The sequence below is a fragment of the Ursus americanus genome, chromosome 17, assembly GCF_024610735.1.
Source record: "Ursus americanus isolate L20-20 chromosome 17, mUrsAme1.1.p, whole genome shotgun sequence".
Taxonomy (NCBI): domain Eukaryota; kingdom Metazoa; phylum Chordata; class Mammalia; order Carnivora; family Ursidae; genus Ursus; species Ursus americanus.
The window spans coordinates 57061566-57083764 of NC_142143.1; the positions used below are offsets into that span (position 1 = coordinate 57061566).

General features: G+C 38.2%; 1 protein-coding gene across 1 annotated transcript; it reads right to left on the reverse strand.

The window, feature by feature from the left end:
* Nucleotides 1–3728: 3728 nt before the first annotated feature.
* LOC123787325 (olfactory receptor 6C2-like) lies at nt 3729–4712 on the reverse strand. Its single transcript, XM_045789969.2, has one exon. It carries the CDS (start codon nt 4665–4667, stop codon nt 3729–3731), a length of 939 nt encoding a protein of 312 aa, XP_045645925.2. The 5' UTR covers nt 4668–4712.
* Between the last annotated feature and the right edge of the window lie 17487 nt (nt 4713–22199).

Genomic DNA, 22199 nt, shown 5'->3' on the forward strand with positions numbered 1-22199 from the left:
GTATCATGGTCATGATAATACAAAACTGATCTGTGGCATTGTAAGTCAGCATGGCAGATACATTTGGGAGCATATTGATATAAAGTGGCAGGAAAGAGATGTCTGGGATGCTGAAATGTGCTGTATCTGATCTGTGTGATGGTGACATGAGGATCAATGGTTATGAAAACTCATCAAGCCGTGCACAGTGAATTAGGTTCTATATTACATATTATCATCAATGTTTAAAAAGTTTGTAAATTTCTAGAGAGTCATACTGAAATGTATATGAAATAATATGTGTATCTGTTTCAAATAATGAAGTCGGGGCTGGAAGGAATGGACCTGTTTGCAGAGGAAACAAGTTGGCTATAAACTGATCCTTGCTGATGTGATCGATACAGCACTGTGCACCATGAAATATTCTTTATGTGAGTTCAAAAGAAATAAAGTGCTTAACACACAGCTTGGGTAGAATAAGCCTTCAAAATGTTTGTTGTTGATATTAAGATGTTTTTAACATTTTGGACATTTTAAGGAGTTTAGGAGACTAGTTGTAATTACCCTTGGGCTGAAAAAAGGCAGGCAGCTTAGAACAGGACCTGGAGGACTCTAAGATCTCAGTATGAGCCCTCAGGGAAGCTATTATTAGTGGGCCTGAGCAGAAAGGGACTTTTATTCCTAGCATGCAGGCCTCCTCTAGCTCCTTGTCTCAAGACAGGTGAGGGTTATTACTGCAATCTAAATTTCTAGAAACTGACAGTTTCTAATAACTTAGTAGTCATTAAGTCCACTCATCTCTGGAAATACCCAGTGTTTGTCAGATCAGGGGTTCAGGACAAGAGACTAGAATGATTCGTATTGTGTCTCTGGGAGTAGGGCATCGACTAGACCAGTGAAGGACATGTGAGAAGGTAGGGAAAAGGTGAAAAAATGACATGGAAAAAATGAGTCCACCAGAGAATCAGAGCTTTTGCATGAATTGGAGTTAATGCTGTAGAACAACTGATACAAGGAGTTGCTGAAAAGTTCTGCCTGCGTTAGAAAGAGCTTCCCAGGGCTCCTGAACTCGTTGCACTCAGCCACCCTTCCTCCCTACTCGATGCCAAGGAGTACTGTTCCAAAAACCACATGGCTTTCCTATTCAGAGTCCCATTATGTATATTAATTTATATACATTTAAACTTCAACTCTTTTTTTTTTTTTTAGATTTTATTTATTTATTCGTCAGAGATAGAGACAGCCAGCGAGAGAGGGAACACAAGCAGGGGGAGTGGGAGAGGAAGAAGCAGGCTCATAGCAGAAGAGCCTGATGTGGGGCTCGATCCGGGATCGCCGGGATCACGCCCTGAGCCGAAGGCACACGCTTAACCACTGTGCCACCCAGGCACCCCATAAACTTCAACTCTTTTTAAAGGAAAATTAGAGTTATGCTAGAGGTTACTACATTTCTATTTTCTATCAAAACGCTCTTGTTTTTAACCCACAGATTAATTTCATTTGTACATTATCAATCTTACAATAGAAAGATGTACTGCATTTTATAAGTTAAGCCTATGTGAGCATTTTTTAATATTAGGGTTAATGTTTTTAAATGTTACTTATACTGATTTCATTACATGTAGGTTTTGCTTGAGGAGTCTCTTGAAAATATCTTTTTGCTGAAAGTGTTTCTTTGGTGAGGCTTCCTTGAGTCAAATACAGAATTTTGGGTCTAATAAACAGAATTTAAGTTCCAAGTTCACTACTAACTAGCACTGCTTAAATATCTGAAGCATTCCAATAGGAAGGTGATGTGAGTCACAAATTTAATTGAGACTTTTCTATAGCCATAATATAAATTAAAAATAAATCAATTTAGTGGTGTATTTTATGTAATTGAATATATCAAAATACTGTTTCAACCTGTAATCGCTATAAAATTATTTTTGAGATATATCACAATCAAGGCCCCTGAAATGTCATTATAATTTTGTTTTCCTTCCTTGGTTCTCAAGGTATCAACGAAGGGGTCCAGGAAGGAGTTCTGAACATAGGAAACAGGGAACTCTGTCATGCCCTTACTAATAGCCACTGTTTCCATGGCTGACTGTGTAATATCGATGAAAGTACTGGTTCCGTAGGTTTCCTTTGAGTTGTAGTCATTTCTGTGCCTAATTTAGATACACTTCATGTTTTTCCTTGTTTTTACCTTTTTTTTTAAAGATTTTATTTATTTATTTGACAGAGATAGAGACAGCCAGCGAGAGAGGGAACAGAAGCAGGCTCATAGCGGAGGAGCCTGATGTGGGGCTCTGTCCCTTAACACGGGGATCACGCCCTGAGCCAGAGGCAGACGTTTAACGACTCTGCCACCCAGGCGCCCCTGTTTTCACTTTTTAACATGTTTTCACAATCTTCCTAATCGTTTTAGTTTCCCAACAGCCAGTGCATATAGTTACAAAGGTATAGAAACAAATGCAGAAGCAGATATAGAACCACTGTCTTTAGAAATTTACTTGTCTTTTACGAAGAATTGTTAGCACTTTTACATCAAATTAACCTGCTAGTCTGTGATTTTTTGAGTATTGAAAATTGTACGAGCCTACATTTTATAATTCAGCTTCTGCATTAAGATATAAACATTTGTCATAGCTTCCTTTTTTTTCCATTTTAAGGTATTTTTGTTGTTTATAATTGTGAAAGGTGAAATAAAATGGAGTCATTAATGTCAAGGGGTTTTAAAATGAATCCTGGAGGCCATTAAGGAGGTGGGCTGTATGCACGTCCTCACCAGGCAGAACACGAACTTCTGGACTGGGCCAAATCCCAAATACCTCAAGGGCTCTGCAAGAATATTTGCAACTTGCTACAGGAATGCACTTTGCTTAGTGATGGCCTTAGCAACAAGTTATGGTTAGCTAAGATTATTTTTCTGCCACCAACACCAATCAAAATTTTGTAGACAGCTTATACAAGCATTCCCTTTTTGTCTTTAAAACCCCTGACTTTTGCTCCCTAGTAGGATGCTGTTTGGGTTGCTGCCCAGATCTGGTACCTGAATGGTAATTCTTTGATTCCAAATACACACTTTTGGTTGACTTTTGCCTCCTGACAATTGTAGGTTGACAGTGAGGTTTATATTTTATTTAATACACTAGTCACATACCCTTTCTAAAGTGTAAGGCATTTAAGGGCAAGAAATCTGCAAGTTTTCTATTCTATCTGCAGTGCCTGAAATGGTGCCGGGCATCAAAAATGCTCTTGAAAGATAGAACTGGAAAAGGCAATGAGCACAATTATTCTATCCAAAATATCCAAAATATACAATCAACTCGTTGGTTCTGCTTACTTTGTCTTGTTTTGCTTGCAGTTTTGTAAAGGCTTGTTAGGATGTGAAGCATTCTTTTGTTTCCTAGAAATGTATCACATTATCTTTTTAAGAGAGCTTCGCTTGGGTGGTTCAGTCCGTTGGGGGTCTGCCTTTGGCGCAGGTCATGATCACGGGGTCCTGGGATAGAGCCCCTAGTCAGGCTCCCTGCTCAGCGTGGAGTCTGCTTCTCCCTCTCCCTCTGTCCTTCCCCCTACTTGTTGCTCTCTCTCTCTCTCTCTCTCTCTCTGAAATAAATAAATAAAATCTTTTTTTTTTAAAGAGAGCTTTTTGAAATAGCTTCTTTGCTAAAAAGGACTGACTTAAAAATCTAAAGATATATACTTAGGAACTAATGATATTTTTATGAAATGTGAGCCCTCTCCTTTAGCAAATTCCATTACTTCTTTGAGAAAAATGCAATTCTTTTGATTGAGTCTTTGACAGCTTGTTTTACTTGCTTGTTTCTCAAGGTGTAAATGAAGGGGTTGAGCATAGGAGCAACGGATGTGGTAAGGACTGCCACACCCTTATCAATGGCCACGGATTCCTTTGCTGACGGCTTAACATAGATGAAAATACAGCTTCCATAGGTGATGGAGACGACAATCATGTGGGAAGAACACGTAGAAAATGCCTTTTTTCTTTGCTGGGCAGAAGAGAATCGTAGAATGGCCTTGATAATGTATATATAGGATAGAACTACACATACGAGGGTCATAATAAAGGTCAACACAGCACAGGCTATGACCATCTGCTCTATGAGCCATGTTTCTGAACATGATATCTTTAGGAGGGGGGCTGAATCACAGAAAAAATGGTCAATAACGTTAGAGTCACAGAATTCCAGATTTAGGCCCAGGCTGAGTGGTGGGAGTATGACCAAGAAGCCAGCTGTCCAGCACCCAAGGATGAGTCTTCTACAGACCTTCTTGTTCATGATGGTCACGTAATGCAGGGGCTTACAGATGGCAACATATCGATCATAGGACATGGTGGCCAGGAGAAAGAATTCTGTTACAGCAAAAAGATCAGTAAAAAAAATTTGAACGGCACAATTGTCATATGTGATTGTCTTGTCACCTGTTGATATGTTGTACAAATATCTGGGAATACAAGCAGAGGTAAATGAGATTTCTAAGAAGGAGAAATTTTGTAGGAAAAAGTACATGGCATTCTGAAGGTGAGAATCTATGAAGGTCAGGGAGATGATCGTCAGGTTCCCAGTTATACTCAACATATAGGTGAGAAACAGAAAGACGAAAATCACAGTCTTCAGGTGTGGGTCATCAGTCAGTCCCAGCAGGATGAAAGTTGTTACTGTGTGGTTTCGCATCATTGACTTCTGACTTCAATTCAGTCTGCGTTTAGAATTCAGATACATTTGTTATGTGCACAGTGGTAATGGGAGAAAACACTATGCAAGCAATCACGTGCATTTAAAAATTTTTTGCTTACAAATATTATCAATACACTGGTATTCTAGGTTCTACAATTGGGTGTTTTTGGTAATTTCAGGAGATATTTAAAAAATCAGAAAAACCTATTATGGGTGCTTCCTTCTCATCACATTTTGTTTGCAATTTACATATTTTTTTACTACACTTGGGATTTGTTTTCCCTACAGATAGATCGGACTGCTAATGTTTTGTGATCATTTTGTGCCTGTTCACAGACTGAATCCTAAAGCTGAATCTTAAACTTTCATTATCAACTTCATACATTTCCCTGAAGTTTTGTTTTGATAAAGAACAAACAATCACGAATAGTTTGGGGGTCCTTGTAGAGGCTCTCCACACCCATTACTGAAGATGTCGAGCTCTAGTATTATAATTTTAAAAATATGTGTTTTCCTTATGCAACTTCTTCCTTACTCACCCATTTCCTTGACTCTCGTAATTTTCTGTTTAAAATTACACTTATTTCCCACTGTGATACAGAAGATGGGAAGTGTTTCGATGACAAATATATTGTATAGAATGATAATATGTATGTGTTGGGTGTAAAATATATAGGATGTAAAAAATCATTGCAATTTTTCTGTTTTCAAACTGTTTAGTTGAGGTTGAAACACATTCCAAAATATTGTTATTAATATCACTAACTACAAAAAGTTTCAGATTGAGCTATTAAACACATGTGTGGCTTGCTTTCACTGTGACTCAGGTTTTATCATCTACAGAATGGAAATAGTATTTTCCTTCATCTATATATATTAAGTTGAAAAATTAAAGATTAACATGTAAAGTACTTAAAAATTACATGGCTGATGAAGAGTGATAAATATATTTTAACTACTTCAATTACCTTGTCCAGAATGATTTTCCTTTTAGTTACCATATATTCAGTCATCGATATGCTGTAGTCCTGTTTTGCTCTCATGAATCTACTGAAATAATTTATGCAGAATTTATCACATTTTTAAAAAAAATTTTGCTTTTAAAGTTTAGGAAATTTCTTTTTTTTTTTAAGATTTTATTTATTTATTTATTTATTTATTTATTTGACAGAGAGAGAGACAGCCAGCAAGAGAGGGAACACAAGCAGGGGAAGTGGGAGAGGAAGAAGCAGGCTCCCAGTGGAGCAGGGAGCCAGATGGAGGGCTAGATCCCAGGACCTTGGGATCAGGCCCTGAGCCGAAGGGAGACGCTTAATGACTGAGCCACCCAGGCGCCCCTAAGGTTTAGGAAATTTCTAAATAGAATGTGTACCTTCAACCACCCAATATTCATAGCATTCTCTCAGTTACCTTAATACCACATTCATGTTTACTGCCATCTTTTTGCTTTCTAATCTCTAGACACTTTCTTTTTCTTTTCTTTCTTTCTTTTTTTTTTTTTTTTTTGCTGGTCTTTCTTGTGTTGAAATAGTACTTAATACTTTTTTTAAAAATTTTTTATTTATTTATTTTGTCAGAGAGAGAGAGAAAGAGCACAAGCAGGGGGAGCTGCAGAGGCAGAAGGGGAAGCAGTCTCCCTGCTGAGTGAGGAGCCTGGTGTGGGACTCCATCCCAAGACTCTGGGATCACGACCTGAGTCGAAGGCAGATGCTTAACCAATTATGCCACCCAGGCGTTCCAGTTCTTAATAGTTTTTCACTTAACACAGACGCTCCCTTTGAGTATTTTCTTGAACGCCCAATCTCTAAAAATGATTGCTTTTCAGTTACATAAACAAATGCACTCCAGACATAAAAAGTCCAAAATGAAACTCTTAATTTTCTACACTCCCATCCTATTTCTCCCCATGTTTTTTTAAATAATCAAACTTGTATATTTATTGAAACTTTACTATATGCTAGATACTGAAACAAGCACTTTACATGGGTTATCTATCTGTAGTGATCTTCCTTCCATTGTGCTCTGTTTCCGCACTCCATCTCAGCCCCCAGTGTCCAGTTTTGCTGGGTTGTTAGTTTTCAGTTCCCAGCATTTGCATTTGGGGGATGTATCATTTCATCATGGCATTCAAACTATGCAACTCTTAGGTGACCTCTAACTTATTGTTGCTTAAACTAATCTTATCAGTAACTATACACTATCCCAGAATAAAGTACTCTAAAAATGATGTTTAATACCCATATTAGAACTTCCATTGCTAAATTTTTAAAAAAGATTTTATTGGTTTATTTTAGAGAGAGAGCGTGTGTGAGGTGGGAGAGGGTCGGAGGGAGAGGGAGAGAGAAAATCCGGAGCGCACTCTGCAGTCAGCACGCAGTCCAGCCCGAGGGCTCCATCCCGCGACCCTGGGATGATGACTTGATCTAAACCCGAGTCGGTTGCCCAACTGACTGAGCCACCAAGGTGTCCCTCCATTGCTAAATTTTATACAGTCAGTAAAGATTCATTTACTAGAGGTGACTATGACCCAAGTCTCAACAAAAATGTAACTGACATGACAGGATTTATAATACTTACACTCTGGCAGTTAATCATAGCTTCTCTCTATTAAGTTAACTACAACTATTCTTATAGCTACAACTTGAAGATGAATATGATGGTGAAAACTAGCAAGAACACTTCTGGTCACTACTGGTTGAATCGGATCACTCCTGCAGTAACAGCTCTCAGGAATATACGTAATTTCCCTGAAGTTCTTATCTTCAGGCAGTTGCATCAATTCCCGCACAATAGCTGTAGTGCCATCAGAAGCCTAGGTCATAGTTGCTGTTGTTGTTTTAAACTTTCAGTCATTGAGAAGAAAAGCGGGTTCAAGGGCACTTCTAGTAGCTCCGGAAAAGTCAATGTTCTGAACTGCTTTGTTGAGAGAGAGAATTTTCCAATTTCGAGCTTGATATTTATTTGCCAAATCTGCAACAAAATTAATAAACAGAAGAGTCCTTGGAGACCCAGGTTCAAAATTGCTAATGAGTCATCTGTGTAATCATCTTGTATCATCTGACCTAGGGTAAAAAAAAACAAACAAAAATAAAGACAAAGCTAACACAGTTAGCAGTGGGAACATGGCCTTTAGAGATAGGAAAAGCAACAGAATCATTTAAGAGACCGGTAGGACAACACTGACTCTTAACCTAGTCCAGTTTTTCTTTCTTTCTTTCTTTCTTTCTTTCTTTCTTTCTTTCTTTCTTTCTTTCTTTCTTTCTTTCTTTCTTTCTTTCTTCTTTTTTTTTTTTTACAAATTCTTATGATGTAAGGTAGTTAAAAGATGATAGATCTCCTTTTCTGCTTTTTCAAATAGTTATAAAACGAACAAATTATATATTAAAACATTTGATTAGATATGTAACAACAAAAAAAAAACAGTGAAAAATTAGAGGTAACAAAAGTTAATATTTTGGAGAATATCCTTCCATACTTTCTCTCCTGTGAATATATCCATGTTTGTCACATGTAATAATTACAAATGCACAAACATGAAATTAAAAATGCGCTCTGTATTGGGATATATGAATTGTCTCAGCTATTTTACCCTCAGAAGTGTGTGAACCCTGCTATATCTTAATAATTGTTGATATGCATCATTTTAAATCGATTAATTTTAGTCCCCTGTATTTATATAACATCAGAATTCAAACCAAAATTTATCATTGTTGTAAATGTATGCTGCTTCCGAAGTTTCACAGTTGTAAAATATCACTCTATCGATAATTGTGCTGTTTCCAATTACCTAATTCATTTTAGCTTCTTTTATATTTTTTATCATTATAACAAAATTTTACAATGATAAAAAATTGTGAAAGCATTTTTTTGTGCATTGTCAGATAATTGATAGAATTGAACTTTCTTCATATTGATATATTTCTAACTGCATTTTTAAATTAGTAATTTTATTAATAATTAGTTATTATAAGGAATAATAAAGGAACACTTCCTTTAAAGTGTGTGTGTCTTTGTGCATACCCCCAAGTCATGAACATACATCTTTTTTTCCTTTAAATAATTATTACCTTCATTCATTTATGGATTAACATGGGTCAAGGCTGGGTTACAGATTTATTAAAGTAAAAGTTACATACAATAAATGGACCTTTTTTAATATTTCAGTTGATGAATTTTTTATGAAAACATACCTCTTTAGTTATTGCCACTGCTGAAAATACAATGAATATTTCCACTTCCCTACAAAGTTCCTTTATGTCTCTTCCTAGTAAAACCCTCTATTCCCAGGCAACGGCAATCTGCTTTCCATCATTTTAGATTAAATTTGATTTTTTCAAACAGAAGCATTTTCTTGTGTTTCATATGAATAGAATCATACATGGTATTCGTCCCTTCTGTGTTTTTTATATTCATCTTTACTATTGCATATATGAGTAGTTGATTTGTCTTACCAAGTAATATTCTGTGATTTAGATATTTACAATTTGTTTATTCAATAATAGATGGACATTTTGAATGTCTCTGGGTTTTGGTTATTGTGAACAAAGTTGTTAGGAGCACTGATCTACAAATTTTGGTGTAGACATGTGTTTCATTTCTCTCAGGTAAGTACCTACGTCTCGATTGTCTGATCAAATGCAAGTTTATGTTTGACAGGCAGTTTCAAAGTGGTTGTAATTTTTCTTAAGGATTTATTCTCTTAAGAGGGGGATGGGGGGGAACAGAGGGAACTGACTGTGCACTGAGTGCACAGAGCCTGACTTGGAACTCAATCTCAGAAACTTGAGATCAGGACCTGAGCCCAAACCAAGAGCCCAATGCTTAACCTGCCGCTCCACCCAGGCACCCCTGTTGTAACACTTGTATTCTCAGTGATAGTGTATGAAATTTTCAGTTGCTCTAAACATCACTAATAATTTGGCATTCTCAGTCTGGTTTTTAAAATTAAAAAATTTTTAAGTTGAAAAATAATTGGTTTTTATCGTTATATTAGTTTCTGGTCTATGGTGTCATGATTTGGTATTTCTATGTATTGTGAAAATATCACCATGATAAGTCTAGTTAACATGCATCACCACACAGTTGCAAACCTTTCTTTGGTGGTGAGAACTTGTAAGATGTACTCTCTTAGCAACTTTCGAATATACAATACAGTATTATTAACTATAGATAACACGCTGCATATTATATCCCCATTGCTTATTTATTTTACAACTGGAAGTGGAGGTTTCTACCTTTTGACCACCTTTACCTATTTCACCCATCCCAACATACCTACCTTTAGCAAACACCAATCTGTTATCTGTATCTATGAGTTTGATTTTAAACATTTTGTTTGTTTTTAGATTCCACATACCAGCGAGATTATATAGTATTTGTTTTCCCCTGTCTGACTTATTTCACTTAGTATAATGCCCTTAAGGTCCATTCATTTTGTCCCAAACAGCAAGATTTCTTCCTTCTTTATAGTGAATACTGTTCCATTGTATCCACTGTGTGTGTGTGTGTGTGTGTGTGTGTGTGTGTGTTCAGATCTTTATCCATTCATCTATCAGTGGACACGTAGATTGTTTCCATGTCTTGGCTATTGTGAGTAATGCTGTATTGAACATGCAGGTGCATATATATTTTCAAGTTAGTGTTTGTGTTTCCTTCAGATAAAAACCCAAATGTAGAATTGCTGAATCATATGGTAGTTCTGGTTTCATTTTTTGAAGAACTTCCATACTGAGGGAGCCTCCATAGTAGCTGCACTAATTTACATCCCTAACAGTGTATGAGGGTTCCCTTTTCTCCACATCCTCACCAACACTTGTTATGCCTTTTTTGATAATAGCCATTCTAACAAGTGTGAGTGATATCTCACTGTGGTTATGATTAGCATTTCCTTATGATTAGTGACACTGATCACCTTTACCTGTTGCCCATCTATAATGCCTTCTTTTGAAAAATATCTATTCTGAACATCTGCCTATTATTTTTTATTTTTATAATTTTTATTTTGTTATATTAGTCACCATATATTACATCCCCAGTATTTGATGCAATGTTCCATGATTCATTATTTGCATACAACACCCAGTGCACCATGCAATAGGTGCCCTCCTTAATACCCAACACTGGCCTATCCCAGTCCCCCACCCTCCTTCCCTCTGAAGTGCTCAGTTAGTTTCCCAGAGTCCACAGTCTCTCATGGTTCATTCCCCTTCTGTTTACCCCCCCTTCATTCTTCCCTTCTTCCTCCTACCCATCTTCCTGCTATTTCTTATGTTTCATAAATGAGTGAAACCATATGATAATTGTCTTTCTCTGCTTGACTTATTTCACTTAGCATAATCACCTCCAGTCGCGTCCATGTTGATGCAAATGTTAGGTAATTGTTCTTTCTGATGGTTGAGTAATATTCCATTGTATATATGGACCACATCTTCTTTATCCATTCATCTGTTGAAGGGCATCTCGGCTCCTTCCACAATTTAGCTATTGTGGACAATGCTGCTATGAACATTGGGGTGCATATGGCCTTTCTCTTCACTACGTTTGTATCTTTGGGGTAAATACCCAGTAGTGCAATTGCTGGATCATATGGTAGCTCTATTTTTAATATTTAAGGGACCTCCACACTGTTTTCCAAAGTGGCTGTACCAACTTGCATTCCCACCAACAGTGTAGGAGGGATCCCCTTTCTCCACATCCTCTCCAAAATTTGTTGTTTCCTGCCTTGTCAATTTTTGCCATTCTAACTGGCGTAAGGTGGTATCTCAATGTTGTTTTGATTTGAAATTCCCTGATAGCTAATGATTTTGAACATTTTTTCATGTGTCTGTTAGCCATTTGTATGTCTTCATTGGAAAAGTGTCTTTTCATATCTTCTGCCCATTTTTTGATTTGATCATTTCTTTCTCATGTACTGAGTTTGAGAAGTTCTTTGTAGATCTTGGATACCAGTCTTTTATCTGTAGTGTCATTTGCAAATATCTTCTCCCATTCCTTGGACTGCCTCTTAGTTTTTTGGCTGCTTCCTTGGCTGTGCAGAAGCTTTTTATCTTGATGAAGTCCCACAAATTCATTTTTTTGTTTTGTTTCTCTTGCCTTTGGAGATGTGTCATGAAAAAGTTGCTGTGGCCAATGTCAAAGAGGTTGCAGCCTATGTTGTCCTCTATGATTTTGATGGATTCCTGTCTCACATCAAGGTCTTTCATCCATTTGGAGTTTATCTTTGTGTATGGTGTGAGAGAGTGGTCAAGTTTCATTCTTTTGAATATAGCTGTCCAATTTTCCCAGCAACATTTACTGAAGAGACTATTTTCCACTGCATGTTTTTTCCTGCTTTGTCAAAGATTAGTTGCCCAAAGAGCTGAGGGTCCATTTCTGGGTTCTCTGTTCTGTTCCATTGGTCTATGTGTCTGTTTTTGAGCTGGTACCATGCTGTCTTTGTGATCACAGCTTTGGAGCGTAGCTTGAAATCCGGCATTGTGATGCCCCCAGCTTTGTTCTTCCTTTTCAACAATTCCTTGGGGATTCGGGGCCTTTTTGGTTCCACACAAATTTAAGGGCTGTTTGTTCCGGCTCTTTGAAAAATGTCATTGGTAATTTGATAGGGATGGCATTGAAAGTGTAGGTTGCTCTGGGTAGCATAGACATTTTAACTATATTTATTCTTCTGATCCATGAGCATGGAATATTTTTCATCTTTTTGTGTCTTCTTCAATGTCTTTAAGGAGCGATCTGTAGTTTCTAGAATAAAGATCCTTTACCTCTCTGGTTAAGTTAATTCCGAGATAACGTATGATTTTTGGTGGTAATGTAAATGGAATGGATTCCCTAATTTCTCTTTCTTCAGTCATATTGTTCACGTATAAATGCAACTGATTTCTGAGCATTGATTTTGTATCCCGCCACATTACTGAATTGCTCTATAAGTTCTAGTAATTTGGAGGTAGAGTCTTTTGGGTTTTCCATATAGAGTGTCATGTCATGTGCGAAGAGAGACAGTTTGACTTCTTCTTTGCCGACTTGGATACTCTTTATCCATTTTTGTTGTCTGATTGCCGTTGCAAGGACTTCTAGTACTATGTTGAATAATAGTGGCGAGAGTGGGCATCCTTGTCGTGTTCCTGATCTTAAGAGAAAGGCTTCCAGCTTTTCCCCATTGAGAATGATATTTGCTGTAGGCCTTTCATAGATGGTTTTTATGAGATTGAGGAATGTACCCTCTATCCCTACAGTCTGAAGGCTTTTAATCAGGAAAGGATGCTGTATTTTGTCAAATGCTTTTTCTGCATCTATTGAGAGAATCATATGATTTTTGGCTTTTTTCTTGCTAATAAAATCTATGACACAGATAGATTTGCGAATGTTGAACCACCCTTGCATCCCAGGGATGAATCCCACTTGGTCATGATGGATAATCCTTTTAATGTACTGTTGGATTCTAGTAGCAAGATTCTTCTTGAGAATTTTGGTGTCCATATTCATCAGGGAACTCGGTCTGTAATTCTCCTTTTTGAATGGGTCTTTGCCTGGTTTGGGGATCAAGGTAATACTGGCCTCATAGAATGAGTTTGGTAGCTTTCCTTCTGTTTCTATTTTTTGAAATAGCTTTAGGAGAATAGGTATTATTCCTTCTTTGAATGTTTGGTAGAATTTCCTGGGGAATCCGTCAGGCCCTGGACTCTTGTTTTTGGGGAGGTTTTCGATCACTGCTTCAATCTCTTCGTAATTAATCAGTCTGTTTAAATAATCAATTTCTTCCTGTTTCAGTCTTGGTAGCTTAAAGGTTTCCAGGAAGGCATCAGGTTGTTTAATTTATTGGCATAAAGCTGTTGATAAAAGTTTCTAATGATCCTTCCTATTTCATTGGTGTTGGTTGTGATCTCTCCCCTTTCATTCATAATTTTATTTATTTGGGTCCTTTCTCTATTCTTTTGAATAAGTCTGGCCAGTGCCTTATCGATCTTATTTATACTTTCAAAGACCCAGCTTCTAGTTCTGTTGATCTGCTCTACTGTGCTCCTGGTTTCTAATTCATTGATCTCTGCTCTAATCTTGATCAACTGCCTTTTCGTGCATGGGTTAGGCCTGTTCTTCTGTTTCAGCTCCAGCTTCTTGAGGTGAGAATATAAAAACTGCATTTTAGATTTTTCTATTCTTTCGAGTGAGGCTTGGATGGCTATATGTTGTCCCCTTAGGACCATCTTTGCAGTGTCCCATAGGTTTTGAGAGATGTGTTTTCATTTTCGTTTGTTTCCAAAAATTGTTTGATTTCCTTCTTAATTCCCTGGTTTATCCAATCATTCTTGAGCAGGATGGTTCTTAGTTTCCAAAGTTTTCCTTGTGATTGAGTTCCAGTTTCAAAGCATTGTGGTCTGAGAATATGCAGGGAAAAATCTCAGTCTTTTCGTATCAGTTGAGACATGTTTTGTGACCCAGTATATGGTCTATTCTGGAGACCATTCCATGTGCATTCAAAAAGCATGAATATTTGTTGTTCTGGTGTGTAGTATTCTGTATATATCTATGAGGTCCATCTGGTCCAGTACATCATTCAAAGATCTTGTTTCTTGTTGATTTTCTGTTTAGGTGAACTGTCTATTGCTGAGAGTGGAGTGTTGAGGTCCCCTACTATTAACGTATTATTATCTATATGCCTCTTTATTCTGGTTAAGAGTTGGCTTGTGTATCTAGCTGCTCCCATGATGCAGGCATAGATATTTATAATTGTCATATCCACTTGTTGGATACATCCTTTAAGAATAATATAATGTCCTTCTGTATCTCTAACTACAGTCTTTAGTTTAAAATCTAATTGCTACCCCAGCTTTCTTTTGAGGTCCGTTGGCATGAAAAATGGTTTTCCATCCCTTCACTTTCAGTCTGGATGTATCTTCAGGTTCAAAATGAGTCTCTTGTAGACAGCAAATGGCTGGGTCATGTCTTTTTATCCAATCTGCAACCCTGTGGCTTTTTATGGGAGAATTTAGGCCATTCACATTGAGAGTGATTATTGAGAGATATGATTTTAATGATGTCATATTGCCTGTGAAGTCTTTGTTTCTATAAATTGTAAATTTCTGTTCTGTATCACTCTTGGGATCTTTTTACTTTTATAGAACCCCCCCTTAATATCTCCTGGAGGGCTGGCTTGGTGGTTACAAATTCCTTCAGTTTCTGCCAATCTTGGAAGGTCCTTATGTCTCCATCAATTCTGAATGACAGCCTTGCTGGATAAAGGATCCTTGGCTGCATGTTCTTCTCAGATAGAGCTTTGTAAATACCCTGCCAACCCTTCCTGGACTGCCAGCTCTCTGTAGACAGGTCTGACGTTATTGTAATATTTTCCTGTCTGTATGTAAGGATTTTCTTCCCCTGGCCACTTTCAATACTGTATCCTTGGATCTAATATTTGCCAAATGCACTATGACCTGACATGAGGTAGGTGTTTTATCATTGATCTTGGGAGGGGTCCTCTCTGCATCTTGGACAGGAATGCTTGTTTCCTTCACCAGATTAGGGAAGTTCTCAGCTACAATTTGTTCAAATATCTCTTCCAGATGTCTTTCTCCACCTCCTCAGGGATGCCGATGATTCTGACATTGGAACGTTTCATTGAGTCAGTAATCTCCCATAATCTACATTCTTGAGATTGGATTTTTTTGAGCCACATTTCTGTTTTAACTTTCTCTTCTACCATCCCATCCTCCAATTCACTAATTCATTCTGCCTCATTTACCCTGGCCATCACAGCATCCAGTTTAGACTGCATTTGATTCATAGCATTTTTAATTTCTGCCAGATTTGCTCTCATTTCCACCTTTAGAGATTCTATATTCTCGTTAATATTTTTGTTAATATTTTTTTCAAGCCTACACATCATCTTGACCATTGTTACTCTGAACTCCATTTCTGACAATTTGGTTATATCCATATCCATCAGTTCTGTGGCAGAGGCCACAGTCTCTGTCTCCTTTCTTTGCTGAGGGTTTCTCCTCCTTGTCATTATGATGAGGAGAGGTTGTGGGAATGCAGAGAGCCCAAATTATTGAACAGGACCCAGGCAGTGTGCACTTGTTTTATAGGGACTTCTTGATTTTTCAGGCTGCCTTCTGGGGGAGGGGTCTGCTGTGCTGATACTCAGGCAACCCTGTTTGGGTAGAGTTGCCTTTTCCCCCGCGAGGGGGGGAAGGGGATGGGCACGATGCGAACCAGTATTTCCGGGCTTTTGTTCTCTGACGGCTTTCCCTGGTGGTTTTCTGTGCCTCTTCTGAGAGTCAGAGTAGCAGTGGCCGTATCCTAGCCTCTGACCCAGAACAGAGAGATCTCAGTCTCCTCTCCACTGAGCTCTCCTGGCCACTTTAACTCTGTTTCTATCAGTGCTGCTAAAAACCCCACAGCGTCCCGGGATGTGCACCCCAGAGCCACTCGCCCTGCCCTCACTTCCAGGGCTAGCACATCTCTGTACTTTGTGCTTCTAACACTGGCAGCTGCCCCCGGTTCCTGCGAGCTCTCCTGAGCTGCCTGTTTCAGTGTGGTTCATGCGCGTTCCTGAGCTCCTGGGTTCAGTCCATTTCCAGGGAGTGTTCCAGAGCTCCAGTTTTCAGTCTGGTCAAGCGCGCATTCCCGGGCTCACGGTCTCAGTCTGCTCTCTCGTGGGTGCAGGTCCGTGAATCCGGCCCACTCCTCAGGCAAGTGGTTACTGCTTCCCGGTGCCCGAGTGCATTGGCTCCCTCCCCCTTCCGTTTATCTCCCGATATCTGTGCTCTGATTCACGGCTCCCTTCTTCGTACCTCAATACTCAGCGCTGGAGATGTTCGTTTGTAGAGATCCAGATGCATCTTCCTGCGTCTCAGGCTGATTTCTTGGGTGTTCAGGATGGTCTGGTAGATATCCAGCTCGACTCAGGGTACCAGCTGAAAAAGGGGTCCCCTACTCCTCCGCCATCTTTCCCCAAATTCTGATATGTGTGTCTCAAGTAGAGGATCTTAACTAGCATCAAGCTTTGAATTAGGCACTCACTTAAAATCATATTCGTAAAGGCTTGTTTCTTTTTTATCTGAAAAATGTGTATATGTGTATTCTTAAATATTTTATTGTATTAAGAACGCTTAACGTGAGTTCTAGCCTCTTAACAAATTTTAAGTGTAGCATGTATTATTAACCATAGGTGTTTGAAAGGTGAAATAAAATGAGGTCACTTATGTCAAGGAGCTCTTAAATGGATCCAGGGGGCCATTAAGGAGATGGACCTTACGCAAGTCTTCACTGGTGGAACCATGAACTTTTGAACTGGGCCAAACCCAAACTATTCCAAGGACTCAGCTTGAACAGCTGTACTTGTTACAGTAAGAGACTACTTACTGATAGCTTTAGCGGCCAATTATATTCAGTCAAGTTTAGCTTTCTGTAGCCAGCACCAATAAATATTTCTTTGTCAACCACTTATACAAGCATTCCTTATTTGCTTAAAAAACCCCTGGTTTTTGCTCCCTAGTAAGACACTATTTGCTCCCAAGTCTGTGAACCCTGAATTGCAATTCTTTGATCCCAGATAAATACTCATGCTTAATTCTTGCTTCCTGACAATTTTAGTTGGACATGACTGGTGCGAGAAGCTGGATTGGAAACAATCCCACTGCTGCAGGCCCAGTGTGGCTTAGAACTGCGTGTGCTATTCAGTCAAACCTTTGTGCTTACCACTTCCCTGGACAGCTGTCTCCTTCAACTGTGAGTTCTCTCAGGTTCCGACCTCCCTCCTTCTGGTTGAGGTTGTAGCCTTTCTTTGGGACCAAGTGGGAGATACCAAGGGAGACGATTATGGTGCCAGCTCACAGCTGTGCTCTGGTGGCGTGGCGGCGCGGGGTTCCCTATTGGTGAATTAACTTTTCTTTCACAACGGGGGGAAATGAGTAATTCCTGGTGTCTTAAAATAGCTGTTGGATAATTTAAAATTGCCGTGGCCCTTCTGGGGAGGCTTCGTTTTAAATGAGTCTGCCTTAACGCACACCTTTCAAAGAAAAGATACCAAACCACTTGGAGACCATTGGCATAAAGAAGCTTCTAAAGACCAAATAACTCTGAAACGGCTTTAAAAGAATTCTTATCACATGCAAATGATAATAATAAAAATAATTTTAAAAGTCTTTGGTTAAAGACTTTGAGCATTTGAGCAGGTAATTTTGACTTGGTCCATCTATCAGAAACATAATTTGGATTCAGCTACTCTTTTGAATATCATTTCTGAGGCATGGGTAAAATTAAAAAAAAATCTATAAGATCTCTGTGTCTGTTTGTCTGTCTGTCTGTATACATGTTATGGACATGGTATTTTTCTACCCCTGGATGGTATTGCCAAAATTAATTTGTAAGAGCTCTATTTCACTGGCTTAACAAAAATTGAGTGCTTATAAATTAAGTATTCCTAAAGTTCTCAGAAGTACAATAAAAACTAACGTGAATGTTTTTTAAGTTCATTTGATCTAGGGTAATCTTTGATAAATAAAAGCTAATTCAAGTTTATTGGTTTTATAAAAACAAGAATGTCTTCAGAGTGTCAGCATGACATATAATGTGGGTAAACAACTTTTTCTACCTGTGTTTACAATCAAATAAACTCATGTTATCTCTGTTACAAAGTTTGTCAACAAGAGAAATAACCTAAAATGGTCTTAGGTGTTTAATGTCTCATCCATGTATAATTGTTAGGTTAAACAAGTAATTTAAATTAATACGAATAAGATCAAAGTTTATACTAAGTTCAACTAAATAATGGATATTTGTTAAATATTTAAATTTCTTCCAAATAAGAGAAACATTAAATGCTAAACATAAGTTTATCTACTTTTGGCTTTTAATATTTACAAAAAAAATTATTATGGGAAAGAATATATTTCTAAAAATTTCAAGTGTATTTAAAAGTTTGCTAATCTACCACAGGATGCTAATTTATGATGGTTCCCAATTGCTTGCTTCCCAGTTTTCCCTGAAAAGCAAAGATTACAAATAGTTAAAAAGGTTGGAAGAAGAGCTAACACTACAAAATGAACCAGAGAAAATGTCAAAACAGAGTAATAAGGATACATTAACTCTGTGCAAACTGTGCGCATTGATGCTGAGAGAATGCAGACAAGGCCACAGGAGCCCCTTTAGAAGATAAAGAGCAGTGAACTCCCATAGAGCTGTCTCCTTCTGTGGCAGGACTTACTGTAACTTCTTGTTTTTTCAAACTGAGGTCACAGACCATGATGAGTTATGATGAACATTTATTCAAATAAAAAATACACAGATTATGTATATCTGTCTATGTAGATGGGTGGATGATATATGTGTCTTTAATTTCACATAGGTAAAATTTATAGATTTTATTATAGATTTATTTATTATCTTTATACAAATAAAAAAAATAATTTCCTACCATGGAAAATAGAGCATGCACGGCACATACTGAAAACAGGAAATACATGTCAGTTTATCAAACTTTTATTTCAGTTACTTGTATGGTTTTTTATGTGTAAGTATGTGCTGGGACATAAGTATACACTATATTTATTGCTGTGAAATGCTCCAACATGTTTGAAAGCTACTGGTCTTATACCACAGTAAACTGAGCAACAAAAGGGTCTATGCAGCTGGCTGAAAAAGCCCGTATACGAACAACTACCCTTCTACCCTGTACACACATAGTCGTAACTTCTCCAGGCCAAGCTGGAATCAATCTTTGATGGGCTCATACATAGATTCTGTCCTTTCAGACTTACATCCAGGCAGCAATCATTGTTCAAAAGACCTCCCTTCATTTTTTCCCAACTACTTGCAAGGCTGGGAATTTTGACCATGGTATCACAGATATTTATAGCTCTGCCATCAGTTTTGAAGTTGTTGTCCCATCTTTCAAATCTTTATTCTCCCAACTCAACTTAGAGGAACCCTCTTCAGCAGTGATACAGGGATCCTGTTGCCTCTGCCTGTTGTATCATTTCCAGTCTAGCTGAACAATGTCAGGACAAAACTTAATATGCTTTCATGTGCTAAAAGGACACAGTTTTCCTGTGTCTTATTAAAGTAATTTTCTGTGCTTTATTAAGTCTTTGATAGGTTTTGCTCACAAGTCTGTAATCTTCTGGTATTTGCCTTTAAAATCTTTTATTGTCTCTTTGGTCAAATACACAGTTAAGGATCTTTCATAATAATCTGTGATCCTATTTACTCAAAAGTCTAAAACATTTTGATATTTTTGACAAACTTCTGTCTGCACTGGCCATTATCGAGACTTCTGGATATTCAAACTTAGAAGAAGCTAAAAGCAACAAATGTAATTTTGAATGTCCAGAAGTCATTTGTGCCACTGTGGCAGCCCTAGAAATAGCTGCTCACCAGTATTGTTTCATGAAATTTATAAGTTAATCAGCTATCAAGTGGGTCAGCTGCTGAGTCATTTCCATCAGAGGTCACCCAATTACCCTGTCCCCCCACCAACCTCCTCTCCAGCAGCCCTCAGTTTGTTTCCTATAGTTCGAGGTCACTTATGGTTTGCCTCCCTCTCTGTTTTCTGAGTCAGACTTATAACAATAAAACTCATTATTAAGAAAGCTGGGGATGGAGGAGTTAAGATGGCAGAGGAGTAGGGGACCCCTTTTTCAGATGGTACCCTGAGTCAAGCTGGATAGGTACCAGACCATCTTGAACATCCACGGAATCAGCCTGAGATGCACGAAGATACATCTGGATCTGTACAAATGAACATCTCCAGCGATGAGTATAGAGGTATGAAGATGGCATCCCCGAGGGGGTGGAGAAAAACAGAGGTCTAGAAGAGATATTTGAACAAATTGTAGCTGAAAACTTCCTTAATCTAGTGAGGGAAACAAACATTCGTGTCCAACAGGCAGAGAGGACCCCTCCCAAGCTCAACCACGACAAACCTATGCCACATCACGTCATAGTGCATTTCGCAAATATTAGATCCAAGGATACAGTATTGAAAGTGGCCAGGGCAAAGAAATTTCTCACGTACCAAGGAAAAGACATCAGAATTACGTCAGACCTATCTACACAGACCTGGAATGAGAGAAAGGGTTGGAGGGGGCATTTTTAAAGATCTTTCAGAGAAAAACATGCAGCCAAGGATCCTTTATCCAGCAAGGCTGTCATTCAGAATTGATGGAGAAATAAAGACATTCCAGAATCGCCAGTCATTGACCAATTTCGTAACCACGAAACCAGCCCTACAGAAGATATTAAGGGGGGTCTATAAAGGTAAAAAGGCCCCAAGAGTTATACAGAACAGAAAGTCACAACTGATACAAACAAAGACTTTACTGGCAACATGGCATCATTAAAATTCTATCTCTCAGTTCTTACTGTCAATGTAAATGGTTTAAACGCTCCCATATAATGCCACAGGGCTGCAGATTGGATAAAAAGAAATGACCCATCCATTTGCTGTCTACAAGAGACTCATTTCAAACCCAAAGATGCATTCAGACTGAGAGTAAGGGGATGGAGTACCATCTTTCACGCAAATGGACCTCAAAAGAAAGCTGGGGTAGCAATACTCATATCAGATAGATTGGATTTTAAACTAGAGACTAAACTTAGAGACACAGAAGGGCACTTTATTATTCTTAAAGGAAGTATTTAACAAGTGGATATGACAATTATAAATATATATGACCCCAACAGGGGAGCACCAAGATACACAAGCCAACTCTTAACCAGAATAAAGAGACATATAGATATAAATACATTAACAGTAGGGGACCTCAACACTCCACTCTCAGAAATAGAAAGAACACCCTGGCAAAGACTAAGCAAAGAATCAAAGGCTTTGAATGCCATACTCGACGAGTTGGACCTCATAGATATATATAGAACACCACACCCCAGAACCAAAGAACACTCATTCTATTCTAATGCCCATGGAATATTCTCAAGAATAGACCATGTTCTGGGACACAAAACAGATCTCAACCAATACCAAAAGATTGAAATTATCCCCTGCATATTCTCAGACCACAATGCTCTGAAATTGGAACTCAACCACAAGGAAAAATTTGGAAGAAACTCAAACACTGGGAGACTAAGAACCATCCTGCTCAGGAATGACTCGATAAACCAGGAAATCAAAAATCAATTTAAACAATTTATGGAGACCAACGAGAATGAAAACACAATGGTCCAAAACCTATGGGATATTGCAAAGGCAGTCCTAAGGGGGAAATACATAACCATCAAAGCCTCACTCAAAAGAATAGAAAAATCTAAAATGCAGTTTTTATATTCTCACCTCAATAAGCTGGAATAGCAACAGAGGGACAGGCCTAATCCACGCACAAGAAAGCAGTTGACCAAGATGAGAGCAGAAATCAATGAATTAGAAACCAGAAGTACAGTAGAGCAAATCAACAGGACTAGAAGCTGGTTCTTTTAGAGAATCAATAAAATTGACAGACCACTGGCAAGACTTATCCAAGAGAAAAGAGAAAGGATCCAAATTATTAAAATTGTGAATGAAAAAGGAGAGGTCACAACCAATAC